This window comes from Syngnathoides biaculeatus, chromosome 3 (assembly GCF_019802595.1).
Source record: "Syngnathoides biaculeatus isolate LvHL_M chromosome 3, ASM1980259v1, whole genome shotgun sequence".
Lineage (NCBI taxonomy): Eukaryota > Metazoa > Chordata > Actinopteri > Syngnathiformes > Syngnathidae > Syngnathoides > Syngnathoides biaculeatus.
The window spans coordinates 29,284,878-29,301,645 of record NC_084642.1 but is presented as its reverse complement, the minus strand read 5'-3'; the positions used below and the strand labels follow the sequence as shown (position 1 = coordinate 29,301,645).

Below are 16,768 nucleotides of genomic sequence, written 5' to 3'. Positions count from 1 at the left end.
GGGGTGCCCAAGATCTACTTTTCAAGCAGCCAGCCTCCCGTGAGCTACCCGCGGGGGGTGTGGTGGGGGGGGAGATGCTCCCCTCACCGTTTTAAGGTTAAAGTGAGGGTGACATCCCTATAAACATTCTAAAATAGATATTGTAATGAAAAATACATATAACAATATTCACTTCAATATCTATACGAAAAAAAAAAAGTGAGCGGAAAGCGCGTCATCCATGCACAAAGTTGCGCAATTGAGTGTGCCTCGACATCCAAGTGGTCACCATATTAGTCGCGTCATCTGTCCTTGACGTCATCGTCACTTCCACTGTTGAAAACGACCAGTGCCTGCTGCTATGGAAGCCGAACAACAGAGATGTTGGGATTTTTCCAACGCCCCTTCTGACACGGAAGATCTTTTCAAAAAGGACGACACCACACAACCGAGTGAAGTTACCGGGGCAATATTGCACTATCAGGGTTCGCACTCGGCCCTAAAAGTCCCTAAAGACCCCTAAATTTTCGAAGGTGCATTTAGGGGCTCCTAATGCAGCCCTATGGGGGCACAAACCAGTGCAATCTGTAGGCCGGTCCCAAGCCCGGATAAATGCAGAGGGTTGCGTCAGGAAGGGCATCCGGCGTAAAAACTGTGCCAAACAAATATGAGCGTTCATCTAAAGAATCCCATACCGGATCGGTCGTGGCCCGGGTTAACAACGCCCGCCCCCGGCACTGCTAACCTGCAGGGCGTCGGTGGAGATTCAGCTACTGTGGGTCAAAGACAAAGAAGAGGAGGAAACCGGATCCAGCGTCAGAAGAAAAAGAGGAATGCACAGAGCCTACAACTGAGTGTAGGGACTTTGAATGTTGGGACTATGACAGGAAATGCTCAGGAGTTGGTTGACATGATGATTAGGAGAAAGGTTGATATTCTGTGCATCCAAGAGAGCAGGTGGAAAGGTAGTAAGGCTAGAAGTTTGGGAGCAGGGTTTAAATTATTCTACCACGGAGTAGATGGGAAGAGAAATGGAGTAGGGGTTATTTTAAAGGAAGAGCTGGCTAAGAATGTCTTGGAGGTGAAAAGAGTATCAGATCAAGTGATGAGACTAAAATTTGAAATTGAGGGTGTTATGTATAATGTGCTTAGCGGCTATGCACCACAGGTACGATGTGACCGAGAGTTGAAAGAGAAATTCTGGAAGGAACTAGATGAAGTAGTTCTGAGCATCCCAGACAGCGAGAGAGTTGTGATTGGTGCAGATTGTAATGGACATATTGGTAAAGGAAACAGGGGCGATGAAGAAGTGATGGGTAAGTACGGCATCCAGGAAAGGAACTTTGAAGGGCAGATGGTGGTGGACTTTGCAAAAAGGATGGAGATGGCTGTAGTGAACACTTATTTCCAGAAGAGGGAGGAACATATAGTGACCTACAAGAGCGGAGGTAGAACCACGCAGGTAGATTATATTTTGTGCAGACGATGTAATCTGAAGGAGGTTACTGACTGTAAAGTAGTGGTAGGGGAGAGTGTAGCTCGACAGCATAGGATCGTAGTATGTAGGATGATTTTGGTGGTGGGTAGGAAGATTAAGAAGACAAAGGTAGAGCAGAGAACCATGTGGTGGAAGCTGAGAAAGGAAGAATGTTGTGCGGCCTTCCGGAAAGAGGTGAGACAGGCTCTCGATGGACAACCGAAGCTCCCGGAAGACTGGACGACGACAGCCAAGGTGATCAGAGAGACAGGCAGGAGAGTACTTGGTGTGTCATCTGGTAGGAAAGGGGAGAAGGAGACTTGGTGGTGGAACCCCAAAATACAGGGAGTCATACAAGGAAAGAGATTAGCGAAGAAGAAGTGGGATACTGAGAGGACTGAGGAGAGGCGAAAGGAGTACATCGAGATGCGACGTAGGGCAAAGGTAGAGGTGGCAAAGGCTAAACAAGAGGCATATGAAGACATGTACACCAGTTTGGACACGAAAGGAGGAGAAAAGGATCGCTACAGGTTGGCCAGACAGAGGGATAGAGATGGGAAGGATGTGCAGCAGGTTAGGGTGATTAAGGATAGAGATGGAAATGTGCCGGTAGTGTGCTAAATAGATGGAAAGAATACTTTGAGAAGTTGATGAATGAAGAAAATGAGAGAGAAGGAAGAGTTGAAGAGGCAAGAGTGAAGGACCAGGAAGTGGAAATGATTACTAAGGGGGAAGTCAGAAAGGCACTACAAAGGATGAAAAATGGAAAGTCAGTTGGTCCTGATGACATACCGGTAGAGGTATGGAAGCAATTTGGAGAGATGGCTGTGGAGTTTTTGACAAACTTATTCAACAGAATACTAGCGGGCGAAAAGATGCCTGAAGAATGGAGGAAAAGTGTTCTAGTTCCCATTTTTAAGAACAAAGGGGATGTTCAGAGCTGTGGGAACTATAGAGGAATAAAGTTGATGAGCCACACAAGGAAGTTATGGGAAAGAGTAGTGGAGGCTAGACTCGGGACAGAAGTAAGTATCTGCGAGCAACAGTATGGTTTCATGCCTAGAAAGAGTACCACAGATGCATTATTTGCCTTGAGGATGCTAGTGGAAAAGTACAGAGAAGGTCAGAAGGAGCTACATTGTGTCTTTGTGGATCTAGAGAAAGCCTATGACAGAGTACCAAGAGAGGAACTGTGGTACTGCATGCGTAAGTCTGGTGTGGCAGAGAAGTATGTTAAAATAGTACAGGACATGTATGATTGCAGCAGAACAATGGTGAGGTGTGCCTTCGGTGTGACAGAGGAATTTAAGGTGGAGGTGGGACTGCATCAGGGATCAGCTCTGAGCCCCTTCCTGTTTGCAGTGGTAATGGATAGGCTGACAGATGAGGTTAGACTGGAATCCCCTTGGACCATGATGTTCGCAGATGATATTGTGATATGCAGTGAAAGTTGGGAGCATGCAGAGGAACAATTAGAAAGATGGAGACATGCACTGGAAAGGAGAGGAATGAAGATTAGCTGAAGTAAAACAGAATATATGTGCGTGAATGAGAAAAGTGGAGGGGGAAGAGTGAGGCTACAGGGAGAAGAGATAGCGAGGGTGGAGGACTTCAAATACTTAGGGTCAACAATACAGAGCAATGGAGAGTGTGGTCAGGAAGTGAAGAAACGGGACCAAGCAGGTTGGAACAGCTGGCGAAAGGTGTCTGGTGTGTTATGTGACAGAAGAGTGTCTGCTAGGATGAAGGGCAAAGTTTACAAAACAGTGGTGAGGCCGGCCATGATGTACGGATTAGAGACGGTGGCACTGAAGAAACAACAGGAAGCTGAACTGGAGGTGGCAGAAATGAAGATGTTGAGGTTCTCGCTCGGAGTGACCAGGTTGGATAGGATTAGGTATGAATCTGTTTCTAAAATATCAAGATAGTGAAGCATCAACTTCAGGCAGTGGTACTAGCAGTGCATGCGCACTAGGGATCGCAAAAAAAATTCACCATCTCTAGAAAATACAGTATCCATTCATCCATCCCTCCATTTTCTGAGCTGCTTATTCTGACATGCGTCTTCGAAGTTCTGGAGCCTATCCCAGCTGTCACCAAGCAAGAGGGAGGCTACACCGTGAACTGGTCACCAGCCAATCGCAGGGCACATGGAAACACACAACAGTTGAAATCACAATCACACACAATTTAGAGTCTTCAATTAATGCATTTTTTTGGGATCTGGTAAGAAACCGGAGTGCACGGGGGAGAACATGAAACTCCACACTGGCGGGGCTGGGATTTGAACCCCAGTCCTCAGAACTGTGAAGCTAAGGCTTTTGTGGTGCTCCACCATGCCGCCCATATACTTTCATGAGAGGTTAATTTTTCAAAACGTCATGAAAATAAATGTACACAAGTGGCTAATGCTGCTGTGGTGTGGAACAATCAAATCAAAAAACAACAATGATTTTAAATGTAGAATTTAAGGCAGGAATTTGTTCTCTTAAAAGAATGAGTACTGAAATAATGGCCTTTTGTACCATATTCTAATTTGAGATATACATGCACATCTATCCCTTATAGGTAATCTTTACAAGAATCATGGCACCAGCTTCAGTCTGTCCCATCTTGCGCTACCAAACAAAGCTGCAAGGGAGAAATCGACACCTTTCCCCAGTCTCAAAGGTATAGTAACATAGCCAATCACACTTTTAAATGGTCTCAGCTAGGTCAGTTTTTTTTTTTGTTGTTTTTCTAAGGTTGTATATTGGTCCGTTTATTTTCCAAGCCCACCTCATTAAGTCCACCTCATTTCTTTATGCTTTGCCATTGCTTAAATAATATGCTTAGGATGCTTAAATAATATGCTAAGGAGACAGAATATGTGCTCACAGTTTCAGTATGGTATTAATAGGCATTGCTTTTAATCTTATGCATGCATGAAAGTGTAGGCTTTTCAGCATTTGAATGACTTTTTTTTTTCTATTCTGCTTTTTTCCACTTAATTTTCTTTTCCCTTTTCGAAAAGAATACTTAAATTTTGATATTGAGGAGAAGCTGGACCAAACAGGTCTATAGATATTTATTTTATTTATTTATTTTTCACAGCCTAATTTTTTCCTCCCTCTGATTGCTAAAACTATTATGGCACTATTTTAAAGGATATTGAGGATTTTACATTTTTTTTTTCTCTCAAGTTTGTATATAAAAGAATTTACACAAAACTCCAACCACTTTTATTTAGCTATTTTTTTCTACAATTTAATTTTTTTTTTGTTAATTTCCCCTCTTGAAATGAAATAGCAATGAGTCCTCTCCCTACCATTTAGAACGGATTGATCGTGAAGATAGTATTTGTCAATCGCATGACCGCATGAAAAAAAATAAATAGGTATAATTTATTGATCATCCGTCCTGTTGCTTGAGTAAGGTGTGCCCAATACATTGATTGTAAGCTACTGGTCAATCGCAAAGGTAGTGTGGGTAAATTGCAAGGCATTAAAACGTAGATGTCGGGCTATCATCCTCAATATTAAATTTGCCACTTGACTGACAGTCGGTTGGAAAATCTGGCGTTTTCTGACATGTCACTGTGCATCTGCATATAATGTCACATTTTAGCAGGCTAGTCAGTTGTCCTCCAATTTATTTGTTCTAAACTTAAGGGTATAAAAATAAGTGGGGGTGGCTGGACCAAGTAAAAAGGCTAAAATGTACGCCTTCTATATGTAATTGGAGGAGGACTTTTTTGTGCTTGAGCCTGGCTATCTGCACCTACTGTCAAGGCTATATGTATCCCTGGCTGATTCACTTCAGTGGATATCATCAGAGTAAACTCCGGTAATGACAAAAAAAATTTTCATTAATTATGTTGTGCAAGATTGGTTGATGGGGTAATGCAGGGTACATCAACATAAATTGGTGCTGAGCTGTCGGCAGCCCAGAATTTTAGTTCACTGGTAGTTGCGCTCTCAAACTGGAGATATGGTCACCCCCCCCCCACACCCCCCACAAAAAGAGTAGATTGTGGGAGGTTGGTTGCTTGAAAAGTACATCTTTAGGTATAATGTTTGGGTACCGCTTATTTAGAAGGGTCTAATCCTGACTGCTTACATGCATTAATTTCTATTTATTGACACTGCTGACCTTTTATTATGGTTTTAGCACAAAGTTAAGCCCACCCCACCCAAAAAATGGGATAAATTGTAAAACATTTGTAATGTCGGAATGGGTTTTGTTTAGGTCTGTGATTAAACCATTGCTTCCCTCATCAGTAGCTATTTGTTGGTCATTAAGATAGGACAATTCAAACGATCTGTCAACTGATAATGTTAATCTATATTATATTCTAAAGATAAAATTACTCTTAGATGACTTCTGTTGAGGTTGGCTTTTTTTGACAGAGAAAAAAACAGGTGTAGCATGGTGCTCAATAGCTCCAATCTATGTAGAATAGCTGCCATAAAAAATGATCTGTTCCTTTTCGTTACGATGTTTTATCTTTCTTGTCTAGATGCACCTGACAGCCACGGTATGTTATGTCTGTTGTGAAAGTTTGTATTTGCCGTGAGTAAGCCCATACCTATCTTGGTTTCTCGGTGTCAGACTAAGATAGAAGACATTGTGGTGTGCTGTTTATCCAGATATTCCTATTCCTTCCTTATTGACTGGTGGTGGTTGGCGTTTGATAAAGAATAACCCTCAACATAAATCACCCATTCAGATGTGCACATAGTCAAAATGTTAACTGTAAATGAAAAATAATTTTTGCTCTAATTGCTTCATATTTGCAAGCTAAAGTGTTCCCGCGGCAGAAACACGCTAGCGCAGTGCTAACAGGGCCGGTTTAAAAAAACAAAACAAAAATCACTGAGACGTGGCAGTAACACAGCAGCAACACGCTAGCACAGCGCTAACCCTAGCGCGGCACTAAATGGGCCGGTTGAAAAGAAAAAAAAAAACATACCGGTAAAAGTCACTTCCTCGGCACATATATTCTACTAGTCTCACACTTATCTTTTCCGCTCGAGTGCTCCCTTGTGGCCGTTAGAAAAAATGCACAATTTAGCAGCATCACTGCATAAACCACAGAGTTGAAAGTGTGTGGAAAAAATTCAAATCTTAGAAGCCGTAAATTACGGTAAGTATTGCTTTCGCACCATTTTGTGGTATCTTGGTGCCAAGTAACTTTAATTGAGTATTTTTGTATGGCTTTTCCTGCATTTTGCCTGCATTTTGCAAAGAACTTCAATGGTGTCTCAAAATACGAGGGATCTTATTTGAGTTTTTCAAGATACGTTTTTACTTGGACTCCTGAGCCCAAACTTGAGAAGCGAATCGTGGCACGAGGCTCCACTAACTTGACTAAAAGTAGCACATTGACTGATACAAATAGTAAATATTCTTCAAAAGAGAGGCTTCAAGCTGTACATTACCACTACCAGTTGCAAAAAATGAAGTTTGTGTTTGAATCAACAATGCTAACAATAAACAAAACAAAAATAAAGAAATTATAATTACACCAACAACTTGTGAACGAGATCTATTACACCGGAGAATTAGTGGAGATACTGTATGTCTGTAGAAGACTCTAGCTATTGATGTGGAGGTTGTACTCCAAAGCAGATCTGTTTGCACAATATTATAAATCAAGAGCTAAAAGTCATGTGGTCACTATAGGGAGATAAATTGTGGCGTTACTCTTATTAAAGTGATGAAAAAGTGGAAAAAAGTTACTTTAAAACAATTTTGTCATCCTGGTATAAATATGCCCACTCAGACGTTCATTGAGTTGTACCTTGTCTTTAAGTTTATTTTTAAGTTTGTTTTGAAATCAATTTTTTTTTTTTTTTTTTTGCTTTGCTTGACAGGTGCACGTCCACCCCGGGCACTTGTCGACCAGAAGTCTTCTGTTATTAAGCACAGTCCAACAGTGAAGAGGGAATCACCCTCTCCACAGGGTCGCATCAATAACACAAGGTATTCTTTCAAATATTGCAATCTGTGTTAAAACAAATATTACAGCTCCATGTCCAATATTGTTATTTTGTTAATGAACAGCATTAAAGTATCTGAATATATCTGAGCTTGTGGTCTCGATACAGTGAAAACCAGCAGTTTTTAAAGGAGGTTGTACAGAGTGTCCTGGATGGACAAGGTGTGGGCTGGCTTAACATGAAAAAAGTGCGCCGCCTGCTGGAGAATGAGCAGCTCCGCATCTTTGTTCTGAGTAAACTCAACAGAGTCAGCCAGTCAGAGGAAGATTCCAGACAGGAGATAATTCGAGATGTGGTAAGATGTTTTTACCCCATAATGTATTATTTTGTTGCAGTGATGCCAATGAAAAAAGATTGCCAAATTATTTTTTAATTAATGGATTTCTAAAATATTTTTTAATGTTCTGTGACATACGGTTTATTAAAGGAAGACTCTCCCCAAAATTCATATATAAAATAAACCAATGTGAAGTAATATTATTATTGCATTTATTTTTTACATTAATTGAAAAATTTTTGAAATCCAAGAAAATCTGGGTATCTGCCAGCTTTCACAGCCAGACCCGGAAGAAACCTCCTTTACCCCGCCATTGACGTCGCTGGTGCTTAGCATTACAGACCATGCGTTCTAGCTAAGCCAAGATGCTGACGTGTTGTGTACCAAACTGCAACAAAACTGAGAAAACGCACCCAAATTTGTCCTCCTTTAACCTCCTATGGGGTCAACCTGACAGGATAAAGTTGTGGCTGTCACAGATGAGGCTCGTTCATCAACCGGGGAAATTTTCACACATCTAACCATTACTGGTTATAAGCCGCTTAGCTATAGCATCTCGTGCCGGTACTATATAAGCAATAACATACTTTATGAGGTGGCACGGTGGCGCTGCTCTAAACCGTTGGCCTCACAGTTATGAGGACGTGGGTTCACTCCCGGACCTCCATGTGTGGAGTTTGCATGTTCTCCCCGTGTCTGCGTGTGTGTTACCTGCCTCTTGCCATTTGACAGCTGGGATAGGCTCCAGCACTCCCGAGACCCTCGTGTGGTAAAGTGTTTAAGAAAATGGACGGCTGGATATATACATGGAATCACTTTAGGGAAGTCTCAATTTATTATTGTTTTTGCTTTTATATTCCAGATATAAATAAACCATTAGATAGTCCTATGCCGTACTCAGAAAATATGCTCACATTTTTGATAAACTTTAGACATAGCCCATACCAATCATATAGCTCACATCACATTCACATAGGATTCCAAGACCGTTAAAAATGTGTACTCACCAATTTTCAGTTGGATGTACAAGTGGTCCTTTCATCAAACTGTCATGGATCATAAGTAAATCGATATGTATGTCTTGTCCAAACAAACAATCGATTATCTAGTAGCTAATATCTATGTTATGCAGAGAAGTTGATCGTGATCCAAGTTCATTCCCGTACACTCCATTTTTTGTTTGACCTTTCCAAACTTACGACAACACTGGCATTCCGCAACAGTTGGCATTAGGTCACAAAGAGAACACAAACACCAGTGTTTCAGAACGAGCCTGTCTGAAACATCTCTGAGGTCCATGTTATGCCCCTCCGTCAACATCTCGCCCCCACTCCAACACGTCAAGTTCCGCCTGTGTGTATTCTGGCTCAAACCCTTGAACATTATACATTATTTTCGTTTTGTTTGCTCAATGGTAGGAGTAGTAATAACACGGAGCATTGACTCGTTGTTATACTCGCTTTATTGGCTCAGAGCACAAAACACTTCCCAGCTGCACTGCATGTGCGCATGCACCGTACCCCGCCCGCTGCCAGTCGATCGCGAGAGGGTGGCTGCTTGAAAAGTTGATCTTGGCGTCAAAAAAAGTCTGCCCACCCCTACTGTGTATTCTCTACATCTAAACCAACTCCTCAGAAATCCATTAAACAAATTTCCGCAGTCCATAGAGTGGGATTATTGTTCGTCGTCATTGCCACGCCCCCTTTCCGACAGGACAAGTTCCGCCTGTTTGTATGAGTACGCTACATACTGTCATACATTCTGTCAGGGAGTCTCTTGTTAAGTCAGAAGTGATCCGCATATCATCGAAATATGGCTCGAAACGATAGGTTAATATTGCGCCGGTCACTTCACTCGATTGTGAGATGTTCTCTTCTTCGAAAAGAGCTTCCGTGTCCCATAGCAGGTGCCACTATGTGTTTTCAATAGCTAATGTCCCAGTATGAGGTCTGCTGATGACGTTGGAGGCAATATGGCTACCACTTGGATGTCGAATGAGACTTTCACAACTTTGCCCATGGATGACACGTTCTTCGCCCATATTTATTTTTTCGTATAGACATTGAAGTGAATAATGTTATGTATTTTTCATTACAATATCTATTTTTCAATGTATATAGGATGTCAGTGGGGCTTTAAATTGCCAATTTTTTTTAAATTTTCAGTCAAATTAGAAACAGTACCAATAAATTGAATTGATTTATAATAATAATATAATAACCAGTAAATTAACAGATTATAAAGTAAAATATTTACTGTATACTAATTATTATTATAATTATTACCCCAGTTATTTGATGGGGTTTTTTCTTTTTTCTAACTGAAAACCAACATTAATGGCTAAGCAGCTTTGCACACTTAGAAAGGATTTGTAACGCTCTTCAATGTCTTTGTGTTATTCTGAATTTAAAGGAATTGTCTTTGTTTTCAGGAGGTCAGCCGGAAAGTGTACAAGGGCATGCTGGACATATTGAAGTGTACAGTATCCAGTTTGGAGCATTCATACACTAATGCGGGCCTCGGAGGAATGGCGAGTGTCTTCAGTTTACTGGAGATAGCACGTACACATTATCAAACTAAAGGTTAGTTGCACAGATAAGCTTTGTAGTTTTTAGATATTTAATACAATTGATGATCACTCATCTTGAAAGCTTCTCTCTCTAACACTGGCCAAAGTTTTTTCCGACATTTTGTATCACACTCTTTCATTTAATTAATCTAACAAAATGTTCCTCTAATTTTGGCGAACTTCGTCTGTGGCCCCTTTAATTTTGGGAACTTGTTAGACCCTGAAAAGCGCAAGCGAAGCCCGACAGACAGTGCTGGCAGCCCGGGAAGTAAAGAGAGCCCTTCTGCTCGTATGGAGGCAGCTCGACCACAAGGTCTTCTGACCATTCCTCATCTGCAGCTACCACATCACACCACTGGTAGAGGAGCCCGCCATTTTGACACCCGGAGCCTGAATGAAGAGAACTTTATTGCCTCGATTGGTGTGTACACCACTCCAGCCTGGTTGCATGTGCACTGTGAGATTCCCTACAAAGCTCATCAACCCCAGAACCAGTTCCTATTCCTTCTCCAACCATTCCCAACAGTTACTTCCATGACAATGTAGGAGTTACAATATTCCATGCATTATTTCTGAATTGGCATTCTAAGAATCTGGAGAGCTAACATTAATTCACTAGTCTTTTTGGAAATTTTACATGTATATGTCAACATAACAGTTATTTTCAATATTGAAACAAAATCATGTTTGGAATACTGTGCTGTACAGCCCTGTGTCCCTGCAAGGATTGCGTTTCTCGCCTTAAAACATTTGTCCCTGTCTGCCTCCTCTCTAGAGGTCCCTTGTCTGGCTCTCAGCACCTTGGAATGCATGTTTATTTTTTGTTTTTTGATACTTAAATCTGCAGTAGCGGCCAAGGTAAACCTGTCATGTCGACATAACTGGAAAAATTGCCACTCCCTTGTGCCTTTACTGCAGGTTCCTTCAACACGTAGAAAATGGCAGTTCCTTTTGCGCTCAGCATGGATTGTGGAAACATAACTCCCAGGAAACAGTCCCAGTTAAGACCAAAATAGAAGTATTTGGGCTATCTAATTGCCAAAGCACCAAGTACAGTAATTGGTTTTTATTAGATTTGTGTGGATAATTTTTCTGGGTCTGTATACCAGGGACACTTTCAGTCAACCTTCTTGACACCTTTCAACCTTGCAACCCTTCTCTTCCTGTTCTAAATTGCACCTTCAATTCTACAGAATGCTGTGAGATGTGCACCCCAGCTTTTGCAACTGCTCCCATTTCATTTGGTGGTTTGTCAGCCCATCAACCACATTCCATGCTCATGTCCAGTTAGCTGAATGTATTCACTGGAAAGCCAAACCACTTCAATTTATGAAGGGAGTTCTGTGGTCGAAGTCAGAGCGCATTCTGACATTGGTATGGCTCTCCAGGTGCTTCGTGTGTTGTAACGTTCATCGTACCATTGTTGCTCTCACATATTGGACACAACTTGAAAAGCCACGTCTCTTTCAGGTTGTTATGCAGCTACATGCACATAGTACAAAACATTCTACTGGCGACATACAGTTGTGACTTTTTTTTTTTTTTAGGTTTGTTTATTTTTTTTTTTTGGTTTCAATGCTCATCCGTCATGCATACTTTTTCAACCTGCTCTCTGACTATCTGTCTTTCTCTCCTTGCTTGCAATGCATCTTGGGTAGAATTGTGGAGCAAGCACCAGGATAAGCAAAAATCTATGGAAAAACCACAGAGTAAGAAACTTCACACATCAAAGAAAGATTGGGGTATTAAGTTGTTGACCATTTCCACCCCTCTCTGTCTTTTTATAGTCAACTGTTTTTACCTTGGCATACAGAAGGGACTCAAACCTTGATGGATAGGGATTAGTGTGATGGTCTGAAAACTTGATGTTTAGGCATTAGTGTGACAATCTGATATAATGTTGACTCTTAGATAGCTTAAGATTTTATATGCAGTACATTATATCGACCAATTTGAGTCATTTTCTTCTGCAATTTAAACTTCATAAATCACTTTGGTGGTCTGACCAATAAACGATAAATTTCATTAATTTTTTTCCCAATAATGGCAAATTGTATGCTATACTTTCCAAGTCTAAGCAACTACAGTAGTGTGATTTTTTTTTTTTTTTTTTTTTTTTTTTTTTCCCAAACCCCTTCCTGATTTTTACTTTTTTATATTTTTGCATTTTTGTCCCACTTAAATGTTTCCCATCACTAAACAAATCAAAATATTAGTCAAAGACAACACAAGTAATCACAAAATGCAGTTTTTAAAAATATTTTTATTATTAATGGAGAAAAAACATCCAAACCTACACAGCCATTTGTAGAAATGTGATTGCCCTCTAAACCTCTTAACTGGTTGGGCCAATCCTTAGCAGCAACAACTGCAATGAAGTCTTTTTGATAACTGGCAATGAGTCTCTTTCCAGTGCTGTGGAGGAATTTTGGCCCACTCATCTTTTGAAGAATTTTTGTAATTCAGCCACATTGGAGGGTTTTTATGCATGAACCACCTTTTCTAAAGGGCATGATACCACAGTATCACAATAAATTTCAGGTCAAGACCTTGACCTGGCCACTCTAAAATCTTGAGTTTTTCTTCAGCCATTTAGAGGAAGACTTGCTGTTGTGTTCTGGATCATTGTCATACTGCAGAGGCTTTGTTTGTTTGAGGTTACAAACAGCGAGCCATTCTCCTTCAGGATTTTTGGATAGACAGCGGAATGCTTATCACAGCAGGTCTTCCAGGTCCTGAAGTAGCAAAACAGCCTCAGACCATCACACAACAACCACCATATTTTACTTTTGCTACGATGTTCTTGCAGTGTTATATTTACAACAGATGTAAGGGGACACGCACTTTCCAAAAAGTTAAACTTTTGTCTCACCAGACTGCAGAGTATTTTCCCAAAGGTCTTGGGAATCATCAAAATGTTTTCTGGCAAAACTGTGATGAGCCTTAATGTTCTATTTACTCAGCAGCATGGCCAAATGGCCATTTTTGCCCAATCTCTTTTTTTATGGTGAAGTCATGAACACTGACCTTAACTTAAGCAAGTGAGGCCTGCAGTTTTTTGGATGTTGTTGTGGGGTCTTTTTTAACCTCTTGGATGAGTAGTCACTGCACTCTTGGGGTAATTTTGGTTGGGAGCCATTCCTGGGAAGGTTCACGATGTCTTTGCCATTTGTGGATAATGGCTGTCACTGTGGTCCACTGGAGTCCCAAAGCTTTAGAAATGGCTTTATAAAACCTTTTCCACACTGATAGGTCTCAATTAAATTTTTTCTCATGTTTCCTGAGTTTCTTGAGCTCTCGGAATGATGTCTAGCTTTTGGGGATCTTTTGGTCTACTTCAGTTTGTCAGGCAGGACCTAGTTAATTGATTTCTTAATTGAGCTGAGTTGTGGCAGTGTCATGCCTGTCTGTAGTTGGTGAAATCAGCTATGATTAACCACAGTTATTGTTTAATGGTGGATGGCAATTCTTGTCTCCCTTAATAATAATCAACTTATTTAAAACTAAATGTTGTGTTTACTGGTCCTGTCTTTGTTTAATGATGGAAAACATTTAAGTGTGACAAACATGCAGAAGAAAAGCATCAGGAAGGGCAAAAAGACCTTTTCACACCACTGTATAAGGTATTGTAAGACTTCACATCAAAATAATTCAATAATCAAAATTATGAATTAGCACAGGCTTTCCCCTTCCTTCTTTTTGGCTCTTTAAAGTTGTTTTTATTTAGTTAGTTTTAGATCTTGTTAAAGCTGTTTCTAAATGTTTCATATTACAAAATAACTCAATGTGTCATAATCCATCAAAGGTGACGGATCAATTACACTTGTTTCTCAGTTTGTCGGCATGCCTAACTGCCTGTGTCTGTGTTTTTGAGCCACATCGGCAGCACTGATGAAGAGTTAATGTTGCGTGGTCTGTGATGGAGTTTTCCACTGCTACACGCTCTTTGCAGTTCTGTTTTCATTTGTGATTGTTTTTCACAATATTACTGCACTTTGGGCTTGCTCCCTTGTTGCTTCACTGTCTGGTCCTCCCGAAGTTTAATTTACACTTGAATGAATCTTTCTCAGTGTATGTACATTCACCATTTACATAAATCCACAATGCCACAATTGGGGGGGTTTCAATAAAATCATGAATTTTCTTTTTTTCATTTTAAGAACAAAATGGCAATTTGTGTAAGCACATGAATTTTGAAATTATGTCATGGTGGTATAGAAGTCACTTCCTTGTTTTTTTTTTGTATTGAATAAGCATTTTATTTTTCACTCATCTCAAATTGTTCCTTTTATTAAGTTTTTGATTTTTTTTTTTTTTACATTATCACCATCTTGAAAATCTCGCTCCCTAATCCTGCACTGATTTAGAACAACAACATATAACATCAACAGATGTGAAATTTTAGAACAGGTTTTGATGGTAAAAAAAATCCCAAATCATGCCTACCTAGATTTCTGAAGTAAAGATCTGATTTATACTTATTTTTTTCTTTAAAGATGCTTGAAATCCCAACACTGCCATGACATTGTTTCTGATGAATTTAAGTAAAACCGTTCCTGGAGTTGTACTTTTTGAAACCCTACAGAGACAAAAAATTTGAAGTTTTTTATGCCATGAATAATGGTCATATGTATGCTATGGCTAGAAGCAGTTTACATACTATTGTGGCAAAAGTTGCATAAATAAAATGAAGACTTTGCATATTTTGCTGATGTTGTTGATGTGCGGTGCTGGCTTTAAATCAAGTGACTCGCAGAAAGGTAAGACGGCTATAAAAATACTAATTATGGTCTGACAGTTGCATTTGTTCTCAGGAGTTGAAGGAGCAAAGCAGCAGCGCTCCCAGGTGACTGATGCAGAGGAGAAGAAATCTCAGATGAGTGCTGACAGTGGTCTCAGTGTCACCTCCGGATCCCAGGTTAATGGATGTGTTAATGGACATAAACTTTATCAAATAGAATCTGTATTGGTCAAAAATGGTAAATGAAAGCAACAGCTTCCTGACAGCAGTACATGTCTGTCAGGAAACAACACTGTGTACTGCTTGTCACTGATCTAATGACTCCTGATTTTATTTAATCTTGTGTTCTCTCCTTTTTCTTATAGAAAAGTGACACAGAATCTGTAACCAGTTCCGAACCTCCCATTTTAACAAGAAGTACCAGCCAGGACTCAGAGGCGAGCACAGTGGTAGGGCAGGACCAACTCAAATAGTGCTTTTTACTATTGTTTTATCAAGCTACATTCATGTGACATTTTAGATGACAGGGACGCCTTTTCAGTGGCTATTAAAAAAAAAATAAATCTGTTTTAACAATTGTGTAATATAAAGAGCAACATTTAAAGGTGCTAAAGCAAAACTGATCAACTGAAGAATTTAACATCAAAAGCCGGCAAGTAAATTTTTTTAAATTTATTTATATTTTGCACCCTTTTAGATAAGCAATAGCTCTGGAGAGACCATGGGTGCTGACAGTGACCTGAGCAGCACACTGGGAGATGGCCTGGGTGGGAGAAGTGCTTTACATTTAGCCCAGTCCAGAGGGACCCTCTCTGACAGTGAGATTGAAACAAATCCTGCGACCAGCTCAGTTTTTGTGAGTTCAGGAATTATTCCACAAGACTCATTTTTATGTAATAATGACTTTTTTTATTTATATGTATGTGCCAATTTTAAGCCAAGGTTGGTATAAAGCCAAGATTTCAAGTAATGAAAGAAATGATCCCAGAAAACATCAATAACAAAACATGAGGTTACACTTTTTTTTTAAATACATGTAATTAGAAATTGTCAAACATTTGAAATCTGGGAGGATATAGGAGTTCAATAGTCAGGAAAGCAGTGTAGTTATCTGAAGCATGTTCAGAAACCTAAATTCACCACAGTATTCGACACATTTTATGCTATCATAAAGTCTAGTTTAATTCAGAAACATTTGCATCTGGGAACTTGCATCTCATGTAATTAAAAAAAAAAACTAGAATAATCCTACTTAAAAAAAATGAAAACATAATTTTGATTATGCATCATGCGGAAGATAATGTAACATTTTTCGTTGTGTTTGCCTGGCTTCAGGGAAAGACTCACACAGTGAAACCTGGTGCAAAAGAACATGCAACTGCAATGGTAAAGGGGGTCCCCACTCAGCCAATGGAGGACATCAGTATGAGAATCTATCTTTGTGAAGGCCTACTAGGTATGTTCAGTTTGTGTTGGACTCACTTTTGTCAATTTGGTTTCTTCATCAGTGGTGTTTGTGTTTTCGGTGCTTAGTCTACTCCTCTTTTGGCATTAACGCTTCGTAATTATGGCCTAACCCCCTCTGCTTCTCTTTCCTCCCGCTTCTTTTCCCTCCTGGGAAAATCTTCCAGGCCGAGATAAGAGCTCCGTTTGGGATCAACTAGAGGATGCTGCCATGGAAACCTTTTCGCTAAGTAGGGCTAATCTCTTGCTTTGGCCCTTTTTCCTTTGTGTGGGGTGCAAA

At 40.2% G+C, this 16,768-nt stretch overlaps 1 protein-coding gene across 12 annotated transcripts in view; it reads left to right on the top strand.

Moving 5' to 3' along the window:
* Positions 1-16,768, top strand: part of madd (MAP-kinase activating death domain) — an 88,739-nt gene that overhangs the window by 46,339 nt on the left and 25,632 nt on the right. For 5 of the 12 annotated variants that reach the window (XM_061815198.1, XM_061815195.1, XM_061815196.1 and 2 more), the window contains 10 exons: positions 4,025-4,126; positions 7,312-7,420; positions 7,546-7,732; positions 10,146-10,296; positions 10,501-10,704; positions 15,098-15,201; positions 15,390-15,473; positions 15,722-15,880; positions 16,360-16,480; positions 16,656-16,718. In XM_061815198.1, the coding sequence (XP_061671182.1) occupies positions 4,025-4,126; positions 7,312-7,420; positions 7,546-7,732; positions 10,146-10,296; positions 10,501-10,704; positions 15,098-15,201; positions 15,390-15,473; positions 15,722-15,880; positions 16,360-16,480; positions 16,656-16,718 (1,284 nt within the window). The remainder of the gene's footprint in view (positions 1-4,024; positions 4,127-7,311; positions 7,421-7,545; positions 7,733-10,145; positions 10,297-10,500; positions 10,705-15,097; positions 15,202-15,389; positions 15,474-15,721; positions 15,881-16,359; positions 16,481-16,655; positions 16,719-16,768) is intronic. The other 7 variants (XM_061815200.1, XM_061815202.1, XM_061815207.1 and 4 more) reach the window with 4 other exon arrangements.